Genomic DNA, 21,706 nt, shown 5'->3' with positions numbered 1-21,706 from the left:
TGCTTAACATGCTTGCTGTTCCTCTCTGAGAAACACACCTTTTTATTCTGTTAAAAATTGGCTCCCAGATTCGAGACCTGACTTGAGACTTGAAGGTAGAGATGTGAGACCATATTTGAAACTTGAAATAAAAGACTTGAATTCATCACTGCTTGTGGCTGCTGTTAGTGACCAAATATGATTGTACATTGAATACTGGTAAAGTTTTAGGCTTTGCCTGAGAAAATATTTATCTGGGTTGGTGTTCTAGCTCAGTGGTGGATGAAGTGTGGCCTTTCAGATGTTGTGCTTGTTCTTCACCATTGAGTATATTGGCTTGGTCTCATGGACATTGTAGTCTAGTCCAACAAAATCTGCAGTCTAACTCTTGACCAATAATGTTCTTATTATCTACTGTACTTCTAGTCTATGTTGTTGTCAGTCTATGTTTTTGTCCTTTTCGCTCCCCCTTTCCCTTTGTTACTTCTTCTCTGTGTAACTTACCTGTGATGCTGGATACTTCCAACTGTAAATTTGATGTTGCTTTTGTGTTGATATACATATTCTTTGCAGACATTTGGACATTTTGTTTGTGGTAGGCATTCTGTGCCCTTACTAAAGAGGAAAGTAAGAGAAAGAGGTAGTAGAGCAGAAGTACTGATAGTCAGGTGAATGAACAAAAGGCAGGAAATGCAGTTGGTAAGAGACAGATAATAATATTTTACTATGTGACTGCTGAGCTCACTACAGTTCTCCCAAGAAGAAGCCATGGGGGAGTAGGGTTAAACTTCATAGTTACCACTGATCAGCCAGTTATTTTACTACAGCTTTCTGGCATATTTCTAAATAAGTGGTTGAACATCTTTTTTCTTGTTTATTTTTAAAAATCATAATATCATTCCTTGCCATCTTTTGGTGTTAGTTACACCAAGTTACTATAATCAGTTGTCTTTGGTCTGTTTTCCTTTGTATAGAAGTGGGCTATTACTTACCTTAGTTGTGTCTTTTCAACAGTGATATGTAACACTGATCTTTCTCTGTTTTGTTTTAATTAAGGAACTTGACACAGTTTTTGGTATATAACTAGATGAGGTGGTAATTGATTAAATGCTCAGTCATTTATTAAGAAGCCATCAGCAGACGGATGTACTCCAAACTTTTTAGTATGAGTAACACATTCAGATAATTATGCTAAATTTGGAATATTTATGAGCTAATTAGAATGAACTGATACTAATGACACACACACACACACACACACACACACACACACACACACGTAGAGAGAGGGGGGAAGAGTGATATAAGATCCAACTTTAACTGTGATCCTCCTTTTATGTTAAATCATCAATATGCATATTCTCTGCTGACTCTATCCTTATATGTTACTTCTTATTCTACTTATATAAGAGACATTTTGTCAAGAGGCTTTAGTGTTAATAACCTATTAACTCTAAAGCCTCTTGACAAAGGTACACAAGTTTTCAGAAGATCCCAAAGCAGAAAAAAGGTGGGAAAATGCATCTGTACATCTAATAATTCATTATTGTTCTTTTTTCTTTTTATGTAAATTTTTATTTTTTACATAATGATTTGTCTGTCATGAAGTCTCAGCCTCTCTAAGTATGTTTTGCAGGCCACAGTTAGTTTGTTGAAGCTGTTGTTGTAAGATAATATCTGATGTCTTGCTGACATGGGTAGATCCTACACTGGTGTCAGAAGAATCTCCAGGAATCTGATGGTTATTTTTGAACTGAAAGAAGGCATTGCATTCCTTTAACATGAAAATGGCCCTCAATTTATGGAGAACATTAATTAGGCCTGTTAACTTTGCCCTGTATTTTCCCACCTTTTCCAGACAGCTTGACTGGAACATATCTAATGTTCCTCTAGAGCTGAACGTTACAGAGGGAAGTTGATAATGGTGGGACATGGGTGTTTTAGGGAAGTTTGCCACCGTATCTGTTCCTCTTATTGAACAATTCCTAATGATATTTTGAGGCATCTCATTAAATGTCAATGAAAAATGGGCCAAAAACAGTAGTAGCATGAATTATGGTCATATTTACTTAGGCTGTATTGTGATACTGTATTGCCTTTTCAACGTGGAACGTCACTGTGATGCTCATGTGATATCAACTGGGGTATTTTGAAGACAAAGTCCATGACATAACTCTCTCCCATGCCACCACTGCTTCTGTTTCTGATAGCATTAATGTAAATGTGGCAAACAGCTGCATCATGGATATTTCCCATGTGACCTGGGTCTTGTGTTATTTCCTTTGTAGTACTAGAAGGATACACAGTACTCTGGATTGTGCACTGCTGTCTTCAGTGAGAGAACATATCCCAACACATTTTAGCAAGCATTTCCTACAACACTGTTGAAAAGCTTAATTTTTTTCTTTTTTTATTTAACAAACAAATATACAAGTATATAAAAATGAACACCCCCCCCCCAAAAAAAGAACAACATATCATCATTTTGAAGTATCTCATGATCAAATATGTCTTTTATGTCTTTCTAAAGAAAAATTGGCTAAATTTTTATGGAAAGATGTCTTTCAGTATCCCTGAATACATCTTTTAGCTATAATTTTCAGGGCTTTATCTGGGTTATTGCCTGTATTGATTGTTGTTTTGGTGTACTGTTTGTTGTCATGTTTTGTTTGACAATGTATTAATAAATTTTAATTAAAAAAAGAAAAAATGACTTCTGTATAAGATAAGGCAAAGAAATGTAAAATTTGTGTGTTAAATTTTACTGGGAATCATAGAGTCAATTATTGTTTTGATCTAGTGTTAACAACAGTGTTTGTCAGTAATAGTAAGAAATGTAGCTAAAATAGAAATAGGTGATTCCTATTTTGTAATATATCTTAACTGGTGTATAGAGTCACCAAAGAGAAACCAAATCAATTTGTACTTCACTTATATGGTTATAAAAATGCCACAGCTGGCATAATTTCTCTAAAGAGAGGTGATTTCTTTAACCAACAACAACAACAACAACAAACAATTGCTCTTTTCTGTTTTTTCTTGCTGCCTTTCCCACTGCGCATCCCTCCTTGGAGAAGAAGAGATGCCCACTGCCAGAATATGGTACTTAACTTGACCATCAAACAGGCTTGACAAAGAAAGGCCTTTCAGGTTCCACAGTGAAACAGCCACAGCATCTTATTATAGCGTGAAATTAGAAGTGAAAAGCCCTACAGCTATTGCTGTTTAGTAATGCAGACTATGTCGACAAAGAAGGCTATGATAGTCCTGAGATGAGAAGTGCTAAGCCAGAACCAGAAGCATAGTAGCAGTTTAGACAAAGAGAGTTTCTCAAGTCTCTTTCCTTGTTGTTTGGTTGTCTCTAAAACAATAACACTGCACTACACTATGTCAAAAAGATTTTGTTATCTCCTTCATTAAGCTGTATACATGTAAGTCTGCAAATGATTCAAGAATAGAATAGTCTGTTGGCTATACAATTCCAAATAACTAAAATTAATTGCTGTCTGCCACATAAAGGAGAAAACATCATCTTCATTTTGCCAAACAGGCTAGTAGTAATGTTTTCTACTGTAACTATGTGATGTTTTAATAAAATGAAAAAGATTTGAAATTGTCCAAAAAGTTGAAAATACTGTTTATGGGATTTTTTCTGTCTGCTTTTCAGGCAAGTATCTAAAAAGTTTTAACACATTTACTAAACATATGGAGTAAATATATACCTCACATAAGTTATCTTTACATGTGAATTATGAAGCATCGCCATGCATAGCAAGGAATTGTGAGGCTAAGAAGTCAGCTTTTTAATTGTGTTGCTATCCTAAGACCAGGCCTCTGTTTGCCCCTCATATTTCATATCAAATTAATATTAAAAGGGAAGTGGGGGTGACCTAGCAGTGGCCCCACTGTGGATGCCTGACCTGCTCACATGTGGAAAAACCAGTTAGGCCCAAGGCCCCAGCGCATGCATATGTGTGTGTGTGTGTGTATATATATTGTCTATAGAGGACAGTGAGAGCATTGGGGCCGAAGGAGTTGATTGTGATTACCTAGGACAGGAAACCACTGTCAAATCCCTTTGTCCACCTCGTTCATAATCACCTGACTATCTGCTTCTAATCTAAACTATTCTTTCCCATTGGGAAACTATTTAGCACAGCTTCTAATCCTTTCAAGCCTTGGTTTCTGCCCCCAAAACACAATTCTGGGTATATATACAGCTAGCAAAACAGCCATTCTCCAGTCTTGGTTTAGTTTGCAAGGAGGCAGGCACTCTATTGGTTTAGCTCAGTGATGGTGAACCTTTTACAGACCAAGTGCCCAAACTGCAACCCAGACCCCACTTATTTCTTGCAAAGTGCCACATCCCTCTGGCTTTCTAGTAAGAAACTCTGGCAAACTCTGTGCTAGGGCGACAGCATGTGTGCCCACAGAGAGGGCTCTGAGTGCCACCTCTGGCATGCATGCCATAGGTTCGCCATCACTGGTTTAGCTAGACTAATCTTCATCAAGTAAGGTTTTTAAAGCACTGAATACTTTCTGTGATGTCAGAGAAATTTAAGTGTTAGAAGTTAGGACTGGAACAATGAGCAAAAGAAGTTTCCCCTTTCTTAGTCAGTATGATGGAAGGTGTGTATATAGAATGTTTAGAGTTAGAGTATTTAAATTTTGTTTCATATTTTATTTGTTGATTATGGGACAAATCATAAAGCATTATTTGTTGATTGTGGGCAAAATATACACGCTGGATGCCCCAGTGCTGCCCCTAAGCCGGCATCATGCCATCCTGCTACCCACACAGCAGGTGGCATCACGGCGTTTCTGTGGGGAAAAGCTGCCACCACTGTAGCACAAAGGGCAGCTTTTTTCCAGCCCCAAAAGGAGTGACATGTTGCTGCTTATTTTTGGGCAAAATGAAGCAACAAAATGTCACTCCTTTTGGGGCTGGAAAAATGCTGGATCAGGGCCACAGCGTGCATTTGCTGCGGCCCCAATCTGGCATTAAGCCACCACATCGGGGCCATCTGTTTTGCCCCTATATGTAATATTTGTAGTGTTTGATGTAATTTTGTGTGTGTGTGTGTGTGTGTGTGTGTGTGCTTTATAAATAATAACAAAAAAGAAGAAGTTCAGTCTGAGAAGCTGCATGGTATAAAGAGATATTAAGGAAGAGGACATTTTAATGAGAGTGTACATTGGTTCATGAACAAGAAAAGAGGACTGCCTTGTTACAAGGCAGTCCTGGTCAGACAGGGTAACTGGTGAAAGGTCTAACAAATTCTTTTTTCTGGAGTTATTGTTGTTTGTAAATCAACCTGGCCCATGTAATTGATCTAAGGTCCAGAAAAAAAATTTTTTTACCATGTAGAATTTACCTATAGGTTTCTTGCACAAGCATTAGATGAAAATAAGATGATAATACTCAGGTCATAGAATAAACCTTTTCAGATAAATGTTGAAGAAAGCATATTTTTGTAGTACTCTTCTGTGTCAAGCAATTGTTCTAATTACTAAAGAAACACACGATATAGTAAGTTTCTAATGTTAGGCTAAATTTTCTGTTTACAAGGAGTTTCATGTAAGAGCATTTTTAAAAAGGTGATCTATGAGATGTCAGTGTCGTCTATTTTGCTACCTCATTCTCTGAAAGACTCAAATTCTTGATTATTCTGTGAGGTGCTGCAGTTAAAGGACTTATCTGATGCTTTATCAGATACAACACAAAACTAACTAGTATATACAGCCTACTAGAGAGGTAGCAGAGTGAGATAGCAGAACATAGGCCCAGGCTCAGATCTCCACCCTGAAGACTTTGGACTTGGGCTCCATCTACTAGATGACCAATCTCTAAAGACCAATGGAGTGATAAAATAGGACATGAGACCATAAATCCTTAAAGTAAACGCACTGTATTTTTATAATAGTGTTATATAAAACTGTGTTTATTTTACATTAAGAAAATTTCCCCCAGGAATCTGAAAACAGGCATAATACTAATCCTGTTATTTCTTTGTCATGATTGTTCTTCCACTATAATATATATAGATACATGCCTTCTATGGTTTACCAGGTTCATAAGTAATAAAAAAGAGTATACAGCAATTACAATAAACACAGTCTCTTCCCACTCAACTTATTATCAGTTCCCATATTTTGCCTCTTTTTTCTGTGCTGCTAAAGTAAACATTCACATGAAGTTTAAACTAAGGATCCAAGCCATGTACACAACCACTTTAATCCAGTGATATCTCTCATCCTACCAATTTACTGACCATTACAAATCCAATGTCTGGCTTTCTTTCAAAAGTGGCTTTTCACTCAACAGATACTTTCAAGCAGCATCATTCGAATTCCCAGTATATATGATAATGTCACTAAACAAACCTTAGCTGGAACTAATTTAATTAATAAGGCTCTTGGCTTCAGTTAGAAAACAACCTTTTTCAGCCAAATGGTGGTGCACTGTAATCAAAAGTAGCCTGAACACACCAGTTCACACTTGCACCACTCATTTTTTTCTTCAGTGATGAAAACAACTGAAGTTTGTTTACAACAGCAAGAAGCCACTGCTTTCATACAAACACCTTCAGTACAAATGCTTGAATTTTTTTGTTGTTGAAATGCCCAACTAGACTTCTTACTTGGAACCTAATCAGAGCATTTATAATTGCCAGAGTAAAAAACAGTAGAAAAAATGTGATGCCATTTTAACTAGAGATTAAACACTGCTGAAGGAAGTATCATGAATGCTACTAAGTACTAAGCAGTAATAAGACTTTACCTAAATAGGTGGTAGAGAAAACTGGCACAGGTAAGGAAAGAGTATTCCCCCATTTTAATTATGTACACAGGTAGTCCAAGGCAGCCCTCTTCTGAACAAATATTGCCTTAGGGTTGCCATACATTGAAAATAACTTGAAAGCACATAACAACAACAATAACAACAACAATAACAACAACAAACATAGGACAGCTTTTGTTTCCAAAGGTGGTTTGGGGACATTTTGATATGTTGCCTTATTTTGCACCTCCTGTGTTGTGCATCTTGTGTATATCAAGGGGTAGCAATGCCTGTTAAATCCATGTTAGTTCCAGGATGTAACAACAAAATGTGGAATAATCAAAGGGGGGGGCTGGATGAATACATCTTCAAAGATCTATATGCGATCTGATAGTGATTAAGGAGAATTTGTGGCAAATGGCATATAATTAACATCTCCCTTCAGAGAGTGAGGGAAAGAAGAGGCTGATTCCAGAGGAACAAAGGCTATTGCAAGCTTGTGTTTCCTTTTGTTTTATGCTTTTCTTTTGTTAGAGAAAGTTCTGTCAGCAAACAGAAGGCCAGCCACTAACTGGAGGGCAAAAACAATCCTTGGAACTTACATATCTCCCTGCTCACTTAGACAGAATTATGTTACAACACTAGGGTCTTATAGCCTGTCACAACAAGAATAATAGACAATCTACTGTATATACTCAAGTCTAAGTCTACAAATGTTAGTAAAAAAATTTACCCCCAAAACCTGAGTTGACTTATCCATGGGTCAATGTAAGTACTATACTTTAACTCATTAAAAAAGGACAGTCTCCTGGTGAAAGGAATAATTTCCTTCTCTGAAAGGAGTGGTGAAAGGCAAGAGTATCTATGGGTATCTGAAAGAAGCAACTCCCTCTACCTTCTCTGTTACAGTGCCATTTCTGGCATTTTTGGATGACTCTTGTAAAAAGAGAAACCATTCCCTGTGAAAGGCAAGTATGTAATCTGTCCTGGAAACATGGACTTGCCTTTATTCTCTCATCCATCCAGCCTTTAGTGTGAGCACAAACAGTTATACTTCTTGGAATTTCATAAGTTCTTTGGCATTGTTTTCCTTTGCTTTATCCTTTAGATTCTTCGTTACATACCATTTATTCAGACAGTGAAAATTATCCCGGTACAGTGTGGGTTGAATCGTTATTGTCGACATGCATTTCACATGCATCTAATTAAGTGGGTGAGGGGGGCTGCCAAAACCCGACTTAACCTGGGATAATCGATCTCTGTTTTTCCTTCCAGGTTTTCCTAAAAGATTTGCATTATTGGCTGTGTGAATAACCGAGGCCTGGGATAAACTGGGCTAAAACTCTGCATGCTTTGAACCTGTTTCAAATACATACACATCATCAGCTCCATCTTTATTCGAGTGCTGACACGTGTGAACAGCAGCACTTGGATAGATCTCATAGATGTATAATAAAAAGTAATGTGAACAACAAAACAGGAATGTGTTAGTGAGATTATTTGGATAGTTGTGCTAAAAATAAATGTGTGAATAGGGCCTTTGTTTTTACCTTCAACTTATCTCATAGTCCATGATTTGGGCTCCAAAACCTGCCCTTGACTTATACATGAGGCTGACTTGTAGTCAAGTATATACGGATGTGGTGGCTGCCATCCACGAGAAGCCCAGTGACAGCTTAAAGCAAGACTTCTCTCCTCATCAGCGAGGGTATATCACAGTTGCTTACTGTTGTTCATACTGAATAAAAATTAGGTTCATTACAAGGACATATAGTGATTGCCACTGTCTTATCTCTCATTTAGTATTTGTTGACTTAAAAAGTGACCTGAAAATGTTGGACTCGAATTGTTCTTCGTAAAGCCTTTGCCTTGATTCAGCAGCCATTTGCTATGCCATGTACATATATTTACATGTGAGAGAAGTGAATTTTTACATATGAATACTCATCCACTATGTGTCCTTAATTCACAGTGTTGTGAGCTCCTTTTACATCCATCCCTAATCTTTGTTTTGAAGCTATGGCACAAGTCTTTGACTTCTGTACAAATATGTTTAGACTTCTTTCTGATTATCTCCAATATACAGTAGTTTAAACAAGTAGTTTAACAAGTAGTTAACTGTGGTGATATATTTTATTTTTCTTCCTGACATTTTAAAAATGATTTTTTTCTATCATTATTATTATTTCTAGTGTCTGGAACCCTGCAAAGAATCCTGGGACTTGAAGAAAAACCATTGCCAAAGTTTCTGTGAGGTATGTCCCTTCAGGACTTTTAAAAAAGTCTGCTTAGTATATTTCATTTGTAGTATTAAATGCAAATGAAAAGTTAGCAAAACTTTAGTACCTGGCTGATGACAGATAACATATAGAAACTGTGATCTGAATTTAAAGATGTTGCCATGTTAGTCTGGATCAGTATTCAAAGGTATCTTGTAGCATTGATGAAGTAGACTTAAGTCTACAAAAGCTTATGCTACTTTCTCTCAGTTGGCCTCAACTCTCAAAGGTATTACAAGATCTGTGTCAAGTAATTCTATATTGTAAATGTTGAAGTGTCATAAATAGTGTGTTTATAGTGATGTTGGAAACACAATACAGAAATAAAATTGTTTTCATAGAGTCATCGAATCATAGATTTGAAAAGGGATCTCATGGACCATTGAGTCCAACCTCCTTTTCAATGCAGGATCTCCAATCAAAACACCCCCAGCAGGTAGTTGTCCAGCCTCTTTTTGAAGAAGTCCAGAGAAGGGGACCTTCACCACCTCTCTAGGCAATTTGTTCCATTGACAATTTGTTCTTACTATCAGGACGTACCTTCAAATGTTCAACTGAAATCTACTCTCCTACAACTTCAAACAATTATCTCTGGCCCTACCTCTGGGACAGAAAAGAACAAGACAGAAGCTTCCTCATTGTGACAGCCTTTGAGGTATTTAAAGAGTTTAATCATATCTCCTCTCAGTCTTCTCTTCATCAAATTGAACAAGCTCAGCTCCTTCAAGCTTTTTCTTACTTATTTTTCTCCATACTTCTTATCATTGTTGTTGTCCTTTGCTGAAGCTACTCCAAGTTGTCTATATTCTTAAAAAGAGATGCCCAAAACTGAACGCAGTACTCCAGATGAGGCCTGACCAATACCGAATATAGTGAGACTGTTATTTCTTCTGACTTGGAAACTATGCTTCTATTAATGCAGGTTAAAATAGCATTTGCCTTTTTTTGCTACAGCATCATCCTGTTGGCTCATGTTCAGCTTATGATCAACAATAACTCCAAGGTCCTTTTTGCATGTAGTAATGCTGAGTCCTGTATCCCCCATCCTACACCATGCATTTGGTTTTTATGGCCTAAATGTAAAATTTTGCATTTGTCTCTATTTCATTTTATTAATTTCTGCTCAGTTTACTAGTTTGTTTAGGTTGTTCTGAAATCTATTCCTTCCTTCCAATGTGTTAGCTAAGCCTCTCAGTTTTGTGTAATCTGCAAACTTCAGCAGGATTGCTCTATCCCATCATCTTAAATCATCAATTAAAACATTGAAGGCTTAATGGCCCTAGAATAGACCTCCAGAGCCACTTTACTTAACACCTCCTTCCAGTCTGAACCACAGCCATTGATTATGACTCTTTGAGTACAATATGTAGAGATCTTGTAGCACCTTTGAGACTAACTGAAAAAGAATTGGCAGCATGGGCTTCAGTCTACTTCCTCAGATGCATGAGATCTCTCTACATACTGATTCTCCAGACTAATATAGCTATATCTTTGAATTCTACCTCTTTGAGCACAGTTTTCCAGCCAGTTACAGATCCACCTCACAGTGTTCCCATCTGTTCCACATTTAATCAGTTTTTGGTTGCTAACTGCCCTCAAGTCAATCTCTACCCATGGTGATCCTGGTGATGAGACATCTCCAAGATCCTCTGTGATCCACTGCTCTGCTCAACTCCTGCAAACTCATACCCGTGATCTCTTTAATAGAGACCATCCATCTTGCATGCAGCCTTGCTCTCTTTCTGTTTTCCTCTACCTTTCCTAGCATTACTGTTTTTTCCAATAATTCATGCCTCTTCATGATGTGTCCAAAGTACGACAACCCGAGTTTTGTCATCTTGGCTTCTAGGGAGATTTTTGGTTTGATCTGCTCCAGGACCCATTTGTTGGTCTTTTTGACTTTCCATGGAATCCTTAGCATTCTTCTCCAGCACCACATTTTGAATGGTTGATTTTTCTCCTATCCTCCTTCTTAACTGTCCAGCTCTCACATCCATACATGGCACTTTCCTTTGATTTCCTTGATCAGTTTGCTTCGAAATATTATTGGAGACTTTATCAAGTGCTTTGCTGAAATCCAGATAAGTGACATCCATAGCATGCCCACCAACTATTATACTAAATTTATTTTATGCTAGTATTATACTAGTGACCTGATAAAAGAAAAAGAAGATAGGATTAGTTTAACAATATTTGTTCTTGACAATCCCAAGCTGGTTCCTACAGATCACTGTATTGTCATCAAGATACTTGCAGTCAGACTCCTATATAATCTATTCTGTTACTTTTTTCTGATATTGAGGTCAGGCTGACTGGTCTGTAGTTTCCTGGATCTTCTTTTTTGCCTTTTTTTAAAGAGCAGGACAATGTTTGCCCTTTGCCAGTCCCTTTCCAAAATTTCTCAAAAACGATGGCAAGATTTTTAGAGAATACATCAGCAAGCTCCTTAAATACTTTGGGATGCAATCTGTCTGGCCCTGCAGACTTGAACATGTTTAAGTTAGAGGTGATTCCTAACTTCCTACTTTTCTCTCAAATGCAATACAAACTAATTAAACATCTTTGGATTTACTTCTTTTGTAAATTGGGGCTACAGAATAGAGAAAAATCTTAAATATATTCTTGACAGATTAAAATTATAAATATATTATAGAATGGAAGGTTTGACTTTGTAAAGTCTTCTGGCGAATTACTTATGTCTGTTCAAGACAGCATTTCTAGAATTGTACCAGTATAAAAATATTGTGATTGAGAAGGGTGAACTGTAAATGTAAAATAAACATGTTAGGTTTATGGGTTGGTAAGTAAAGGGCTTATTGACAGGGGAAATGAATGCTTCCAATGTGTAGTTAAGAGGTGGTGTCATCCCTGTTTAGTCAGTGATTTTGAGTTTGAAGATAAGTGCAGAATTTAGAAAGCTAAAAGTAAATTTGGAACTCAGGCTGGAAATAAAAAATTGCACATTATATTGAGTGAATCACTGAAGCTATAGGGATTGTATGAACTCAGGTGATGAAGAGAGGCTTCAAAGGCCTGTTATGCCTCAAGGGACTATAAAAGATTTTTAATTAACTAGGTGAAAATTTGTGATGTTTTACATAAGCACATACTTAGACATGTACACCTGTCCATTTACCATACCAGATATCAGGTGCATTTTGTTTTGATTAACCTTTGTCCTTGTCAACTGCAGTCACAAATTAATTGCCAGTTTCTCTTTATTAAGCATTATATTTTAAAGTTAGCAACCATTTAGCTATGGTTCTGATGAGTTCAGAAGTGAAAATGAGCTAAGTATGCTTTGAATACCTTCATAGGCTATTCACCAAGAACGGCTGCACTAGGCTTTATAGCCTTGTCAGGCATTTTTCAATTGTGTCACATTGACGTGTCAAACCTCTGATGTAATTTTCTTGCTGGTCATAAGGAACTGCTGGGGCTTATGGCCCACTGTCCCCTGTAGTGAGTCACTTAACTACAGATGCCACTTGCCAGTAAAATATGGGGATGCAAAGCTTGCTTATTTTGTTCTAATATGAAAAAATGAATCATTTTAGAAGTTTGGAGGAGATTACAAGAGTATAGTCACATTTTAATTACTTTTTTGCATTTTAGTAAGTTTAAAAAAGGTTTGCACAAAACTCCAAAACAATATCATACTGTTTTCTATACAAAAAAAGGTCAATTTTATACAACACATTGGAGGGGGGAATAAGTAAATTTCTGACAAAAATGTCTTGACATGTGAAAAATCTTGTGCAGCTTGGCCATTTTGTTCAGGGGAGGTTCTGTTTCAGTGTGTCAACATATAATTTTCCTGTTGAGGATGAGAAATTTTGTAAGTGTTCTTTACACCCCTAGTGAAATACCTGCAATTCCAGGTCTGATTTGAGACTTCTCAGGGCGGTCATTGGTTCTCCTGGAGAGAAAAGATCACAAGAAAACGCCTTTTCTGTCTGTGCAGAAAACCTGTGCTTAACTTTTGTATTCTTTGTTCTAGTTGTTTTTTAGTGCTGAATTTTGGATTGCACAGCAACTCTTAGCTCATTTCAGATTACTGCCCATGATATCTAACATTCATTCTAGGGCCAAGTTCTATAAATAAATTGTTTTCCTTAATAATGTGATAATAATTTCATATAATAATTAATAAATATATATTAAACATATACTATCTATTCCTATAATACATATGAAGTAATACTGTACATCACTACAGCTCAGCATTCCCAGAATAAGGTGTCTACATGACAACCAGTGAGACACCCTTGATATAGCTTTGTTTGGGGTAAATAATGGAATAGTGCTCTTCACTTAGATCAGGCCTGCACACCATATGACTCCTGTGCCACCTGGCTTTCTCCTGAGGAGAATAATGGGCAAAGGAGAAAGAGGAGAACAGTTGAACACTCACCCTTTAAGGCTTCTCCACTGCTTGACTTTTTCTTGCCCTCTCCAGTCTTTTCCTTCAAGGATCCCTGGTGGTGCAATGTACTGTACTGCAGCCACTCACTGACAAACCACAAGGTTGTGATTTCAATACCAGCCAGGGGCTCAGGGTCAACTTAGTCTTGTATCCTTTTGAAGTCACTAAAATGAGTACCCAGTTTGTTGGGGGAAGTTAGCTTACACATACACCGTGTATTAAAAAATCAGTGTATGAGAAGGGCCGACTGTATTGTAAGCGGCTTAGGGAGAGCTTAAGTGCCCTGATAAGTGGTATAGAACTGTACTTGCTATTGCTATTGCTATTTCCACTGCCTGGCTTTCTCCTGAGGAGAAGAACAGGTAACAGAGGAGGAGGATTCTACAAGCCTCCTCCACTGTTTAGCTTTCTTCTGAGGAGAATGGATAGTGAAGGAGGAAGATGTACAAATGCTCACCCTGCAAGGCTGCTCTTTTGCCTAGCTTTCTTCTGAAAAAGCTGGGCAGCAGAGGAGGAGGAAGGGCAAATCCTCATCCCTCAAGGCTCCTCTGTCACTGAAGCCTTCTCCCAAGGAGAAGTCCAGTTGGAGGAGGAGAAAGACAGGCAAGGCTCCTCAGCTGCTCAACTTTCTCCTGAGGAAAGGGTGGGGCAGAGGAGGATGAAGTTGGAATTAATATTAATATTAATTATATTAATATTATAAATTAGTTAATATTTAATTAAAACCTATCTGCTGCCCAAAGAAGTTTAACCTATTTTAATTTTGGCCCCTACCTACTGCCAAATTGTGCCGATCTGACTTAGATGCTACATATTTGCTCACCTGCTGAGAAATATTATTTCACTCAAGAATAAAAGCCAGAATTTTAATGTGCCTTTCAGCTTTTCTTGTTGTTGTTGTTAAAATTGGATGTGGAAATGAATGTGAGAAATGATGGCAGAAAATGAGCAAAAACATTATAAATAAATAAATTCTGTATTAAAGTGTCCTAAGGCCTAAATACTCTAAAGGCACCAGATCCCTTTGGATCTTGGAGGCTAAGCAGAGTCAGCTCTGGTTAGTACTTGAATGGGGGACTGCCAATGTATACACGGTGCTGTTGGCTATATTTCAGAGAAAGGAACTAGCAAAACTATCTCTGAGTATTCCTTGCCTAAGAAAATACTATGAAATTTATGAGGTTGCCATAAGTCAATAGGCAACTTGAGAGTACATAAACACACACAAATGCCTTAATAACAATGTAAAGAAAGGTGTTTAACATATACCTTATAACAGCTTTTCTTATGAAAAAGGAGCAATGAATGGGACTGGTAATACAGAAGAGTTTTTATGCTCACTGCGTCTCAACTCAACTAGAGTAAGGGAGTAAGAGGTATTTGGAGGGCTGCATCCTCTAGTTCCTTCATAGTGTTGCAGTACACCATTGAGGCGGCCGTTTAACATCATTCCCAACCACCCTTTGGGCTTTTGGGTGGTGGTGAACTATGATTTACCTTTCCAACATGTTGGAAGTATTTCAGTATTATTTCTTTTTTTTTTTTTTCTGTTGAAGGCTTTGTCCAAACTTCTCATTTTCCCTTCAGCCTCTTTTCCCCAAGAAGAACTATGAATGCCTAACTAGCTGTGAATTCCTCAAATACATCCTCTCGGTGAAGCAAGGAGACTGCCCAGCACCTGAGAAGGCCAGTGGCTTTGCAGCTGCTTGTGTTGAAAGTTGTGAGGCTGACAGTGAATGCTCTGGTGTGAAAAAATGCTGTTCCAACGGATGTGGACATACTTGCCAAGTACCAAAAAACCTGTACAAAGGTAGACATTGTTAATGAACATTTAAAGAAGTTTATAAGTTAAAGCAAATTAAAAATGGAATTTTATTTTAGAGCTGGAATATATGGTGTGATGAAGAGGGAATTGAGTGGTGAAAATGAAGCAAAAATCCATACCTATGCTAGTCTCTTAAATGTAGTGTATGGAACTATGGATTGGTTCACTGGTTAAGCACCTCTTGCAAATCTGCTCCCTATATCCTTTCTCATTTGTTTTAAACAGGATTACTCATCATCAGGATTAGCTGGTGTTACTTTGAATAAGGGACTGAAATGAAATCTGGGAGGTTAGAAATATGGAGGTTAACTTTGTTGTGGTTTTTTTTGTTTTGTTTTGTTTTTGTATTAATCATGCTTAACATAGGTGGAAAAATTACAAGCCATTACTAAAGCTGGCAGGAATATACATGATTAAAATAGTAGAACCTGGGCCAAGGTATCAAAATAAAAATCTTAAGTTATAGGCAGTAGTACAGTGGCCCTTGGTTTCTGCTGGAGTTTGGTACCAGGACCCCTCATGGATACGAAAATCTGTGGATGCTCCCATTATATACAGTGGCATTGTAGGATAGTGTCCCTTATATAAAATGGCAAAACGAAGGTTTGCTTTTTGGAATTTATATTTTTTGGAATATTTTCAAACCATGGATACTTGAATCCTTGGATAAAAAATCCGTAGATATTGAGGGCCTACTGTATAGGACTAGATGGTGCCTCTGATGGTTGCTAAAGCCTTGTTTCTGTCTTATCCAGATTTTTCTTCTGGTTAACACCGGGAATGCTTCATTACATAAGTTCAATAATTTTGGTGGAAATACTCCCTTTATAGTCATAACTATGTTTGATGAAGTTTTAAAGTTCATTAAGTTTATGTTTACAGTGGATTTTCTGGATTTCAGTCCACTTCTTAGTTGTGCTACAGAATACAAAATTAATGCTATGAGTATTTACCTTATAACCCCCCCCCCCCCCAAAACCTGGGTTGACTTCTCCATGGATCAGTGAAAGTACTGTACTTTAACTCATTAAAAAAAAAACCATCCCCTGATGAAAGGAATCATTCCCTTCTCTGAATAGAGAAGGCAAGAGCATCTGGGGGAACCTAAAAGAAATACCAGCTTCCTCTACTTTCTCAGTTACAGTGCCAATTTTGGCATTTTTGGATGACTGGATGGGGAAATGGCAGTGGTGGCAGTTCTTTGGAGCACCTAGAGGAATTGGAATTTGAAGCGTTTGAAGAAGACATGTGTTGATTTGTCAGCTTTTCTAGGTTAAAATCAGGCAAATGTATCACATTACAGTTAAAGCCAAAGGCTATAACCAATGTAGTCACCATTTTCTGTAGTTACCTTTTCATCCTTTTTGAAATGTGTGCATTTTCTCATCCCCTCCTGTACCCAACTGTCTCCTTCACACATCACACAGCCACCATTTACTATAGTTCCCTCCTCTTCCATCCAGCCTCTATTGTGAGCACAAACAGTTATACCTGCTGGAATTTTGTAAGTTCTTTGGCATTGTTTTCCTTTGCTTCATTCTTTGCAATCTTTGTTACAAGCCGAATTTATCCACAGATCATATAAAAACTCATAATTTTGGCCTCAAGGCCTGCCCTTTACTTATATATGAGTTTGACTTATAATTCAGTATGTACAGTTACATAATTGTGTGGGTGGGATCAGTGTAATTGGACACAGAAAGATGCTAATTGTGATGATGATCTTAAACTCTCAAAGAGCTGTGAAAGATGATACCAGTCTGTCAAGTATCTTTATAGTGTGAAAGTCTGGAGTCTTTTTTCCTTGAGATAATATACTTGTGGCATTAATTTTTACTTCATTGGTAGATCTGAAGAAGTGCACTGAAATCCATGAAAGCTCATGCTAAAATAAATCTTTCTTATAGGTGCTGCTGAATTCCTTCTTTCACCCCTCTTAGGTGGTGTCTGCATGAGCCAGAACACTCCAGCAACAGCCTGGAGTATCTTGGCCCCCAAACTGCTCTGACCTGCCTCATGTGATTGACACTAGGGACCTGGGGACCTTCATTGTGACACTGGGCAGCTTTCACACACAGCTTGCCCTGTGCTGCCCGGTGCAGCTGCAGATGCAACAAGTCATTCACTCTGAGGTCAGACTGGGTCCCCAGCAACACTTATGTGGCTGGGTGTCTTGTTCTATCCTTAGAGCAAGCGACTCAGGCTGCGACAGGTGGCACAGTGGGACATGCATGCAAACAGCTGTCTGGTGTCCCAGCAGAAGGCTCTGGATCTTCCAGGAAGATCTGTAGCAAACAACGAGTTTTAAAAGTTTGTTCTAAGAGGTTTGATGCTGAACTGGCCAGACATCATCTGGACTGGTGTTTGAGCTGTGCATCGTCTGGATTCCTCACCAAGAGAACAGGGAGGATATTTTATTTAGCCCATTCAGGCAGGACCTTAGTTATCTCTATCTCTTTGAAAAATATTCCATGAATTAACTGAAGTTCAATTTGCTCTAGATGTGAAGTTGAAGGCTTTCACAGCTGGCATCCATAGTTTTCTGTGGGGTTTTCAGGCTGTGTGACCATGTTCAGGAAGAAATTATTCTTGACTTGTCACCTGCAACTGTGGCTGGTATCTTGAGGGTGGTGGCATGGAAATATGTGAAATATATATACCTGTGGGATCCTTGTTTGGGATGAAGTATCTTTTTTACATGTTAATGGTGGATTTAGTTTGTGTGTTGTACTGTGTTGAATGGCGCAGCTTGGAGGTGTCTTGCATGGAAGATATGCGAGGGGGATTTGTGTCTATTTAATTGGTAATCCATTGAGCCTGGGTGGTGTTCATTTGCTTGTCTTGAGTCTTGATTTTGGTGTTTTTTCAGCACTGGTAGTACTCCACACACTTCCATGCCACAACCCTCTGAAGATGTCAGCCACAGTTGCAGGCTAAATGTCAGGAATAAATTCTTCCAGAACATGGCCACAAAAACCCACAGAAAATTAAGCACTCTGGGCTTTTTATCAGCCTATCAGTACCTACTCAGAAAGTAGGCACAAGCAGGCTGACTTTCAGCAGATTTCAGAGATTCGCTGTATCTAATGCATTGTATTCCATTTCTCTGAAACTGTGTATAGCAACTGAAAAGAAATATCATATACTTCCTGAAAACCTGGTTTAACTGCTGTTGTTCTTATCAGGTGTTTACTCATTTATTACTACTGGTGTGTTACACACATCTTGTGTTCCTTATGCAATTGTTGAAGCTGTTAGATAGGTTGCAAATTTAGGGCCCAGGACAGCCGGGCAGGAAGCGCCGTCCTCTGGTCAATTCTACGGTTCCGGAGCGTGCAGCAACCGCATGCTCTGGAACCCTAGAATGTGGCGCTGCCACCATCATGCCAGCCTCCCATCCACACAGGAGGGCCACCATCTTGACATAAGCTATAGGCAGCATGTAGACGTTGCTGTGCATCGCTTACATCACAGGTGCGCCAATGGCGTGCTCGTGATGTGCGCACGGCATCCAAAAAAGAACCTGTTTTTTCCAGGTTCTTTTTGGGGCAGAGGGACACCAGGCAGTTTGACTGCTGCGGCATCCCACTGTAGGAAAACCAGCTGCCACCAGCCTGCCCTTTTGGGGCAGTCTGTTTCGCGCCTAATGTAGGCCCTCTTCAGATCAGCCTTTAAGGCTGGCCTGAGGGCGTACTTGGGGTGTCACGTCCAGATGATGCATGCCCTGACTCCACCCCAAGGGCACCATGACACCACGTGCTGCTCCACACAGCACACAGCATCATGGTGCTTGTCTGCGCTGCTTCCATATGATGCAGCACCGGAGGAGCACTGCCAAACTGCAGCAATGCGTAGAGTCCCACAGATTGAATCTGCACTAATCTAGTTTGGCCCTGGAATTTCATAGTACTGAATCATAGCAATTAAAGTGGTGTCAAACATCCTGCAGTGCGCATACAGCCTTAGTAAGCCTTGTGATTTTTGAACGCTAGTTCCAGGGATACTTTATAAGCTGTCCCATACGAAGCTGAGCCTACATGATAGATAATGGCATTTAAACAAAGGCATTTCTGAGAAGAAAAAGGTGAAATTATTTTAAATTAATGTGTTTATCCTCATGTAAAGGTATTTCAGAATTGCACTGAAAACCAAGTGACTTAGATTTGGCAGATATTTATGGATATTGTTCCTGATCTTCCTGATGTTAATACATTTGTGCTGATTTATTTTAGTGTAGTTGAGATTACAAAATGTTTACATTGAACTCCCATCTTAAATAAATATTTTGTTCTGATATTACCCTAGTAAAAGGCCAAAAGAGACCATAGGTTATGCCCCTGTCTAAAAGGCCAGCCCTTTTATGGTTTAAAGGACTAATCTGTGCAACAGAGATGGATACAAACAATTTTGTCTAATAAAAAACACATTTCTAAACTGAAAGCATACATCTGGATGTGAGATTGATGATTTTGGTTGTACTGGAATATTCGAAAATGCATTTGTGCTATGCTCTACTCTACTCATGAGATCCATATGCATACAATTACAACCATCAGTGGGGCTAAATAAGCTCCAATCAGGTGAATCCAACTGACCCTAATGCAAAGCAGATGGAAGATTTCTTAGTATATAGACTATAGGTATATTTATCATAATAATTAAAGAAGAATTAGTTAATGCAGAAAATGGAAACATCGTGTTTAGTATTACTAATTATAGTACATATAGACTGGTGACCATTGATATTAGACTGACATTCATGAGTTTTGGAATACATATTTTATTCCCGATGATTTTAAGTTTCTCTCTGTGTATATTTATACCTATGGATAAACACAAGTAGATAAATATGCAAACTTGTTTACTACAACAGGTTGGATAATTGACACTTTGGGGGAAATGTTTTTGCTTTCTGGTCTTCTAGAAAAGGCTGCTTATTTATCCAATGATGTACAGAAGCGGGAGAAATAAACCTCAGATCTTATTGACATTATAAGTCTTGCTAAGCATGACATGTAGAGACAAAATATCATCTGTTATGTGAAGAATATGAGATTCACTCATATACATGTCAGGATAGAAAATTACTACACCTTATGCAAAGTGGTGAGACACCTGCTAAAACCCTTACATTTCTGATATTCTTTTACAATACATAGTAAACATAACTGTTTACTGCATGATTCCACATCAGTTGCACCTAAGCCTGTAGAAAAGAGGCAGGGAATCATGTTGTGCTGGAAAGATGGTGTCTTTATTTCTCAATCTCTTTGCCAAACTGTTTCTGGAAAGGTGATTAAATAAATGTTCCAGAAGAGAAAATGTGTGAGAACTTGAATCAGGATTATCATTATCACTGAGACACCCATATCATGCTGTGTAGTTGCAATCAGAACGCTGAAGATAAGGTTGAACCCTTAATTCCAGTTACAAAAATGTGATAAACTTAATCTTGTAGGAGTTTATTATAGTTCTTTCACTCTTCATTTGTGAGCTGCTCATCTTCTTCAACTGGTTTCCCAGGTTCTTACTCCCAAGATGGTTGTGTGCTGAATCATGGATAGAAATGCCAGCATGAGAACTAGCTATACACAGATGCAGGACACACTAGCCAGCAGCATTTCTATAAGTATAATATGATTTTTGAAACCATCAAGATCATAGAAAGGGCTGCTTGCCACTGCATTATTGATCTGTGTACAGCTTGCTTTGTATTTAAATATCTTTATAGGCAGAACCAACAGGTGGAAATAAGTAGCTGTTTTCATTGAATGATCTGCTGAGTAATCTTGTTTAGTCAGAGGAGATTGGATTACCTGTGGACAAATGAGTGGTTCCATATATGTGATCTTCTAATAAATTCACTCTTTGATAAAGACAAAGAGAAAATAAAAGCAAAAATTCAATATGAAAATAGATGACCTTGAGTTAAATGCTACTCTCAGTATGAAACAAATCTACCAACACAGTTTCTCTAATTTATTTGTTATATTTTAGGGGTCCCTCTGAAACCCAGAAAAGAATTAAAATTTAATGAGCTTCAATCTGGACAGCTGGAGATTAAATGGTCTTCAAAATTCAACATCTCAATTGAACCTGTGCTCTATGTGGTACAAAGGAGATGGAACTATGGAATTCATCCCAGTGAAGATGATGCTTCCATTTGGCAAACAGTGGCACAGGTTAGTCCTGTCTGTATAAATCCTTAATATCATTCAAGGAGTGATCAGTGGTTTTGGTGTCAAAGACCTCCTACTTCCCCTAAAGGATCAAATGTTGTCTTTTCAGTTAAAATGTGCAGTGACAGGGAAAAGCTGCTCTTCCTTCAAAATCTGAGCCTGAAAAATGTAAAGGAAGATGTTGGAATTTCCTTAACTTGAAAATAAGCACATAGGGCCCGTACAGACAGGCCAAAA

General features: G+C 38.1%; 1 protein-coding gene across 1 annotated transcript in view; it reads left to right on the top strand.

Moving 5' to 3' along the window:
* The window catches only part of LOC149319381 (anosmin-1-like), a 120,650-nt gene that overhangs the window by 62,607 nt on the left and 36,337 nt on the right, over nt 1–21,706 (top strand). The window contains exons 3-5 of the mRNA XM_089511580.1: nt 8,953–9,015; nt 15,053–15,275; nt 21,288–21,472. Coding sequence (XP_089367706.1) covers nt 8,953–9,015; nt 15,053–15,275; nt 21,288–21,472 — 471 coding nt within the window. The remainder of the gene's footprint in view (nt 1–8,952; nt 9,016–15,052; nt 15,276–21,287; nt 21,473–21,706) is intronic.

Source organism: Sceloporus occidentalis, unplaced genomic scaffold (assembly GCF_023333645.1).
Source record: "Sceloporus occidentalis isolate IW3139 unplaced genomic scaffold, rSceOcc1.0.p SCAF_2, whole genome shotgun sequence".
NCBI lineage: Eukaryota > Metazoa > Chordata > Lepidosauria > Squamata > Phrynosomatidae > Sceloporus > Sceloporus occidentalis.
Note: the sequence above shows the minus strand (reverse complement) of the source record. Positions and strands in the feature narration are given on the sequence as shown.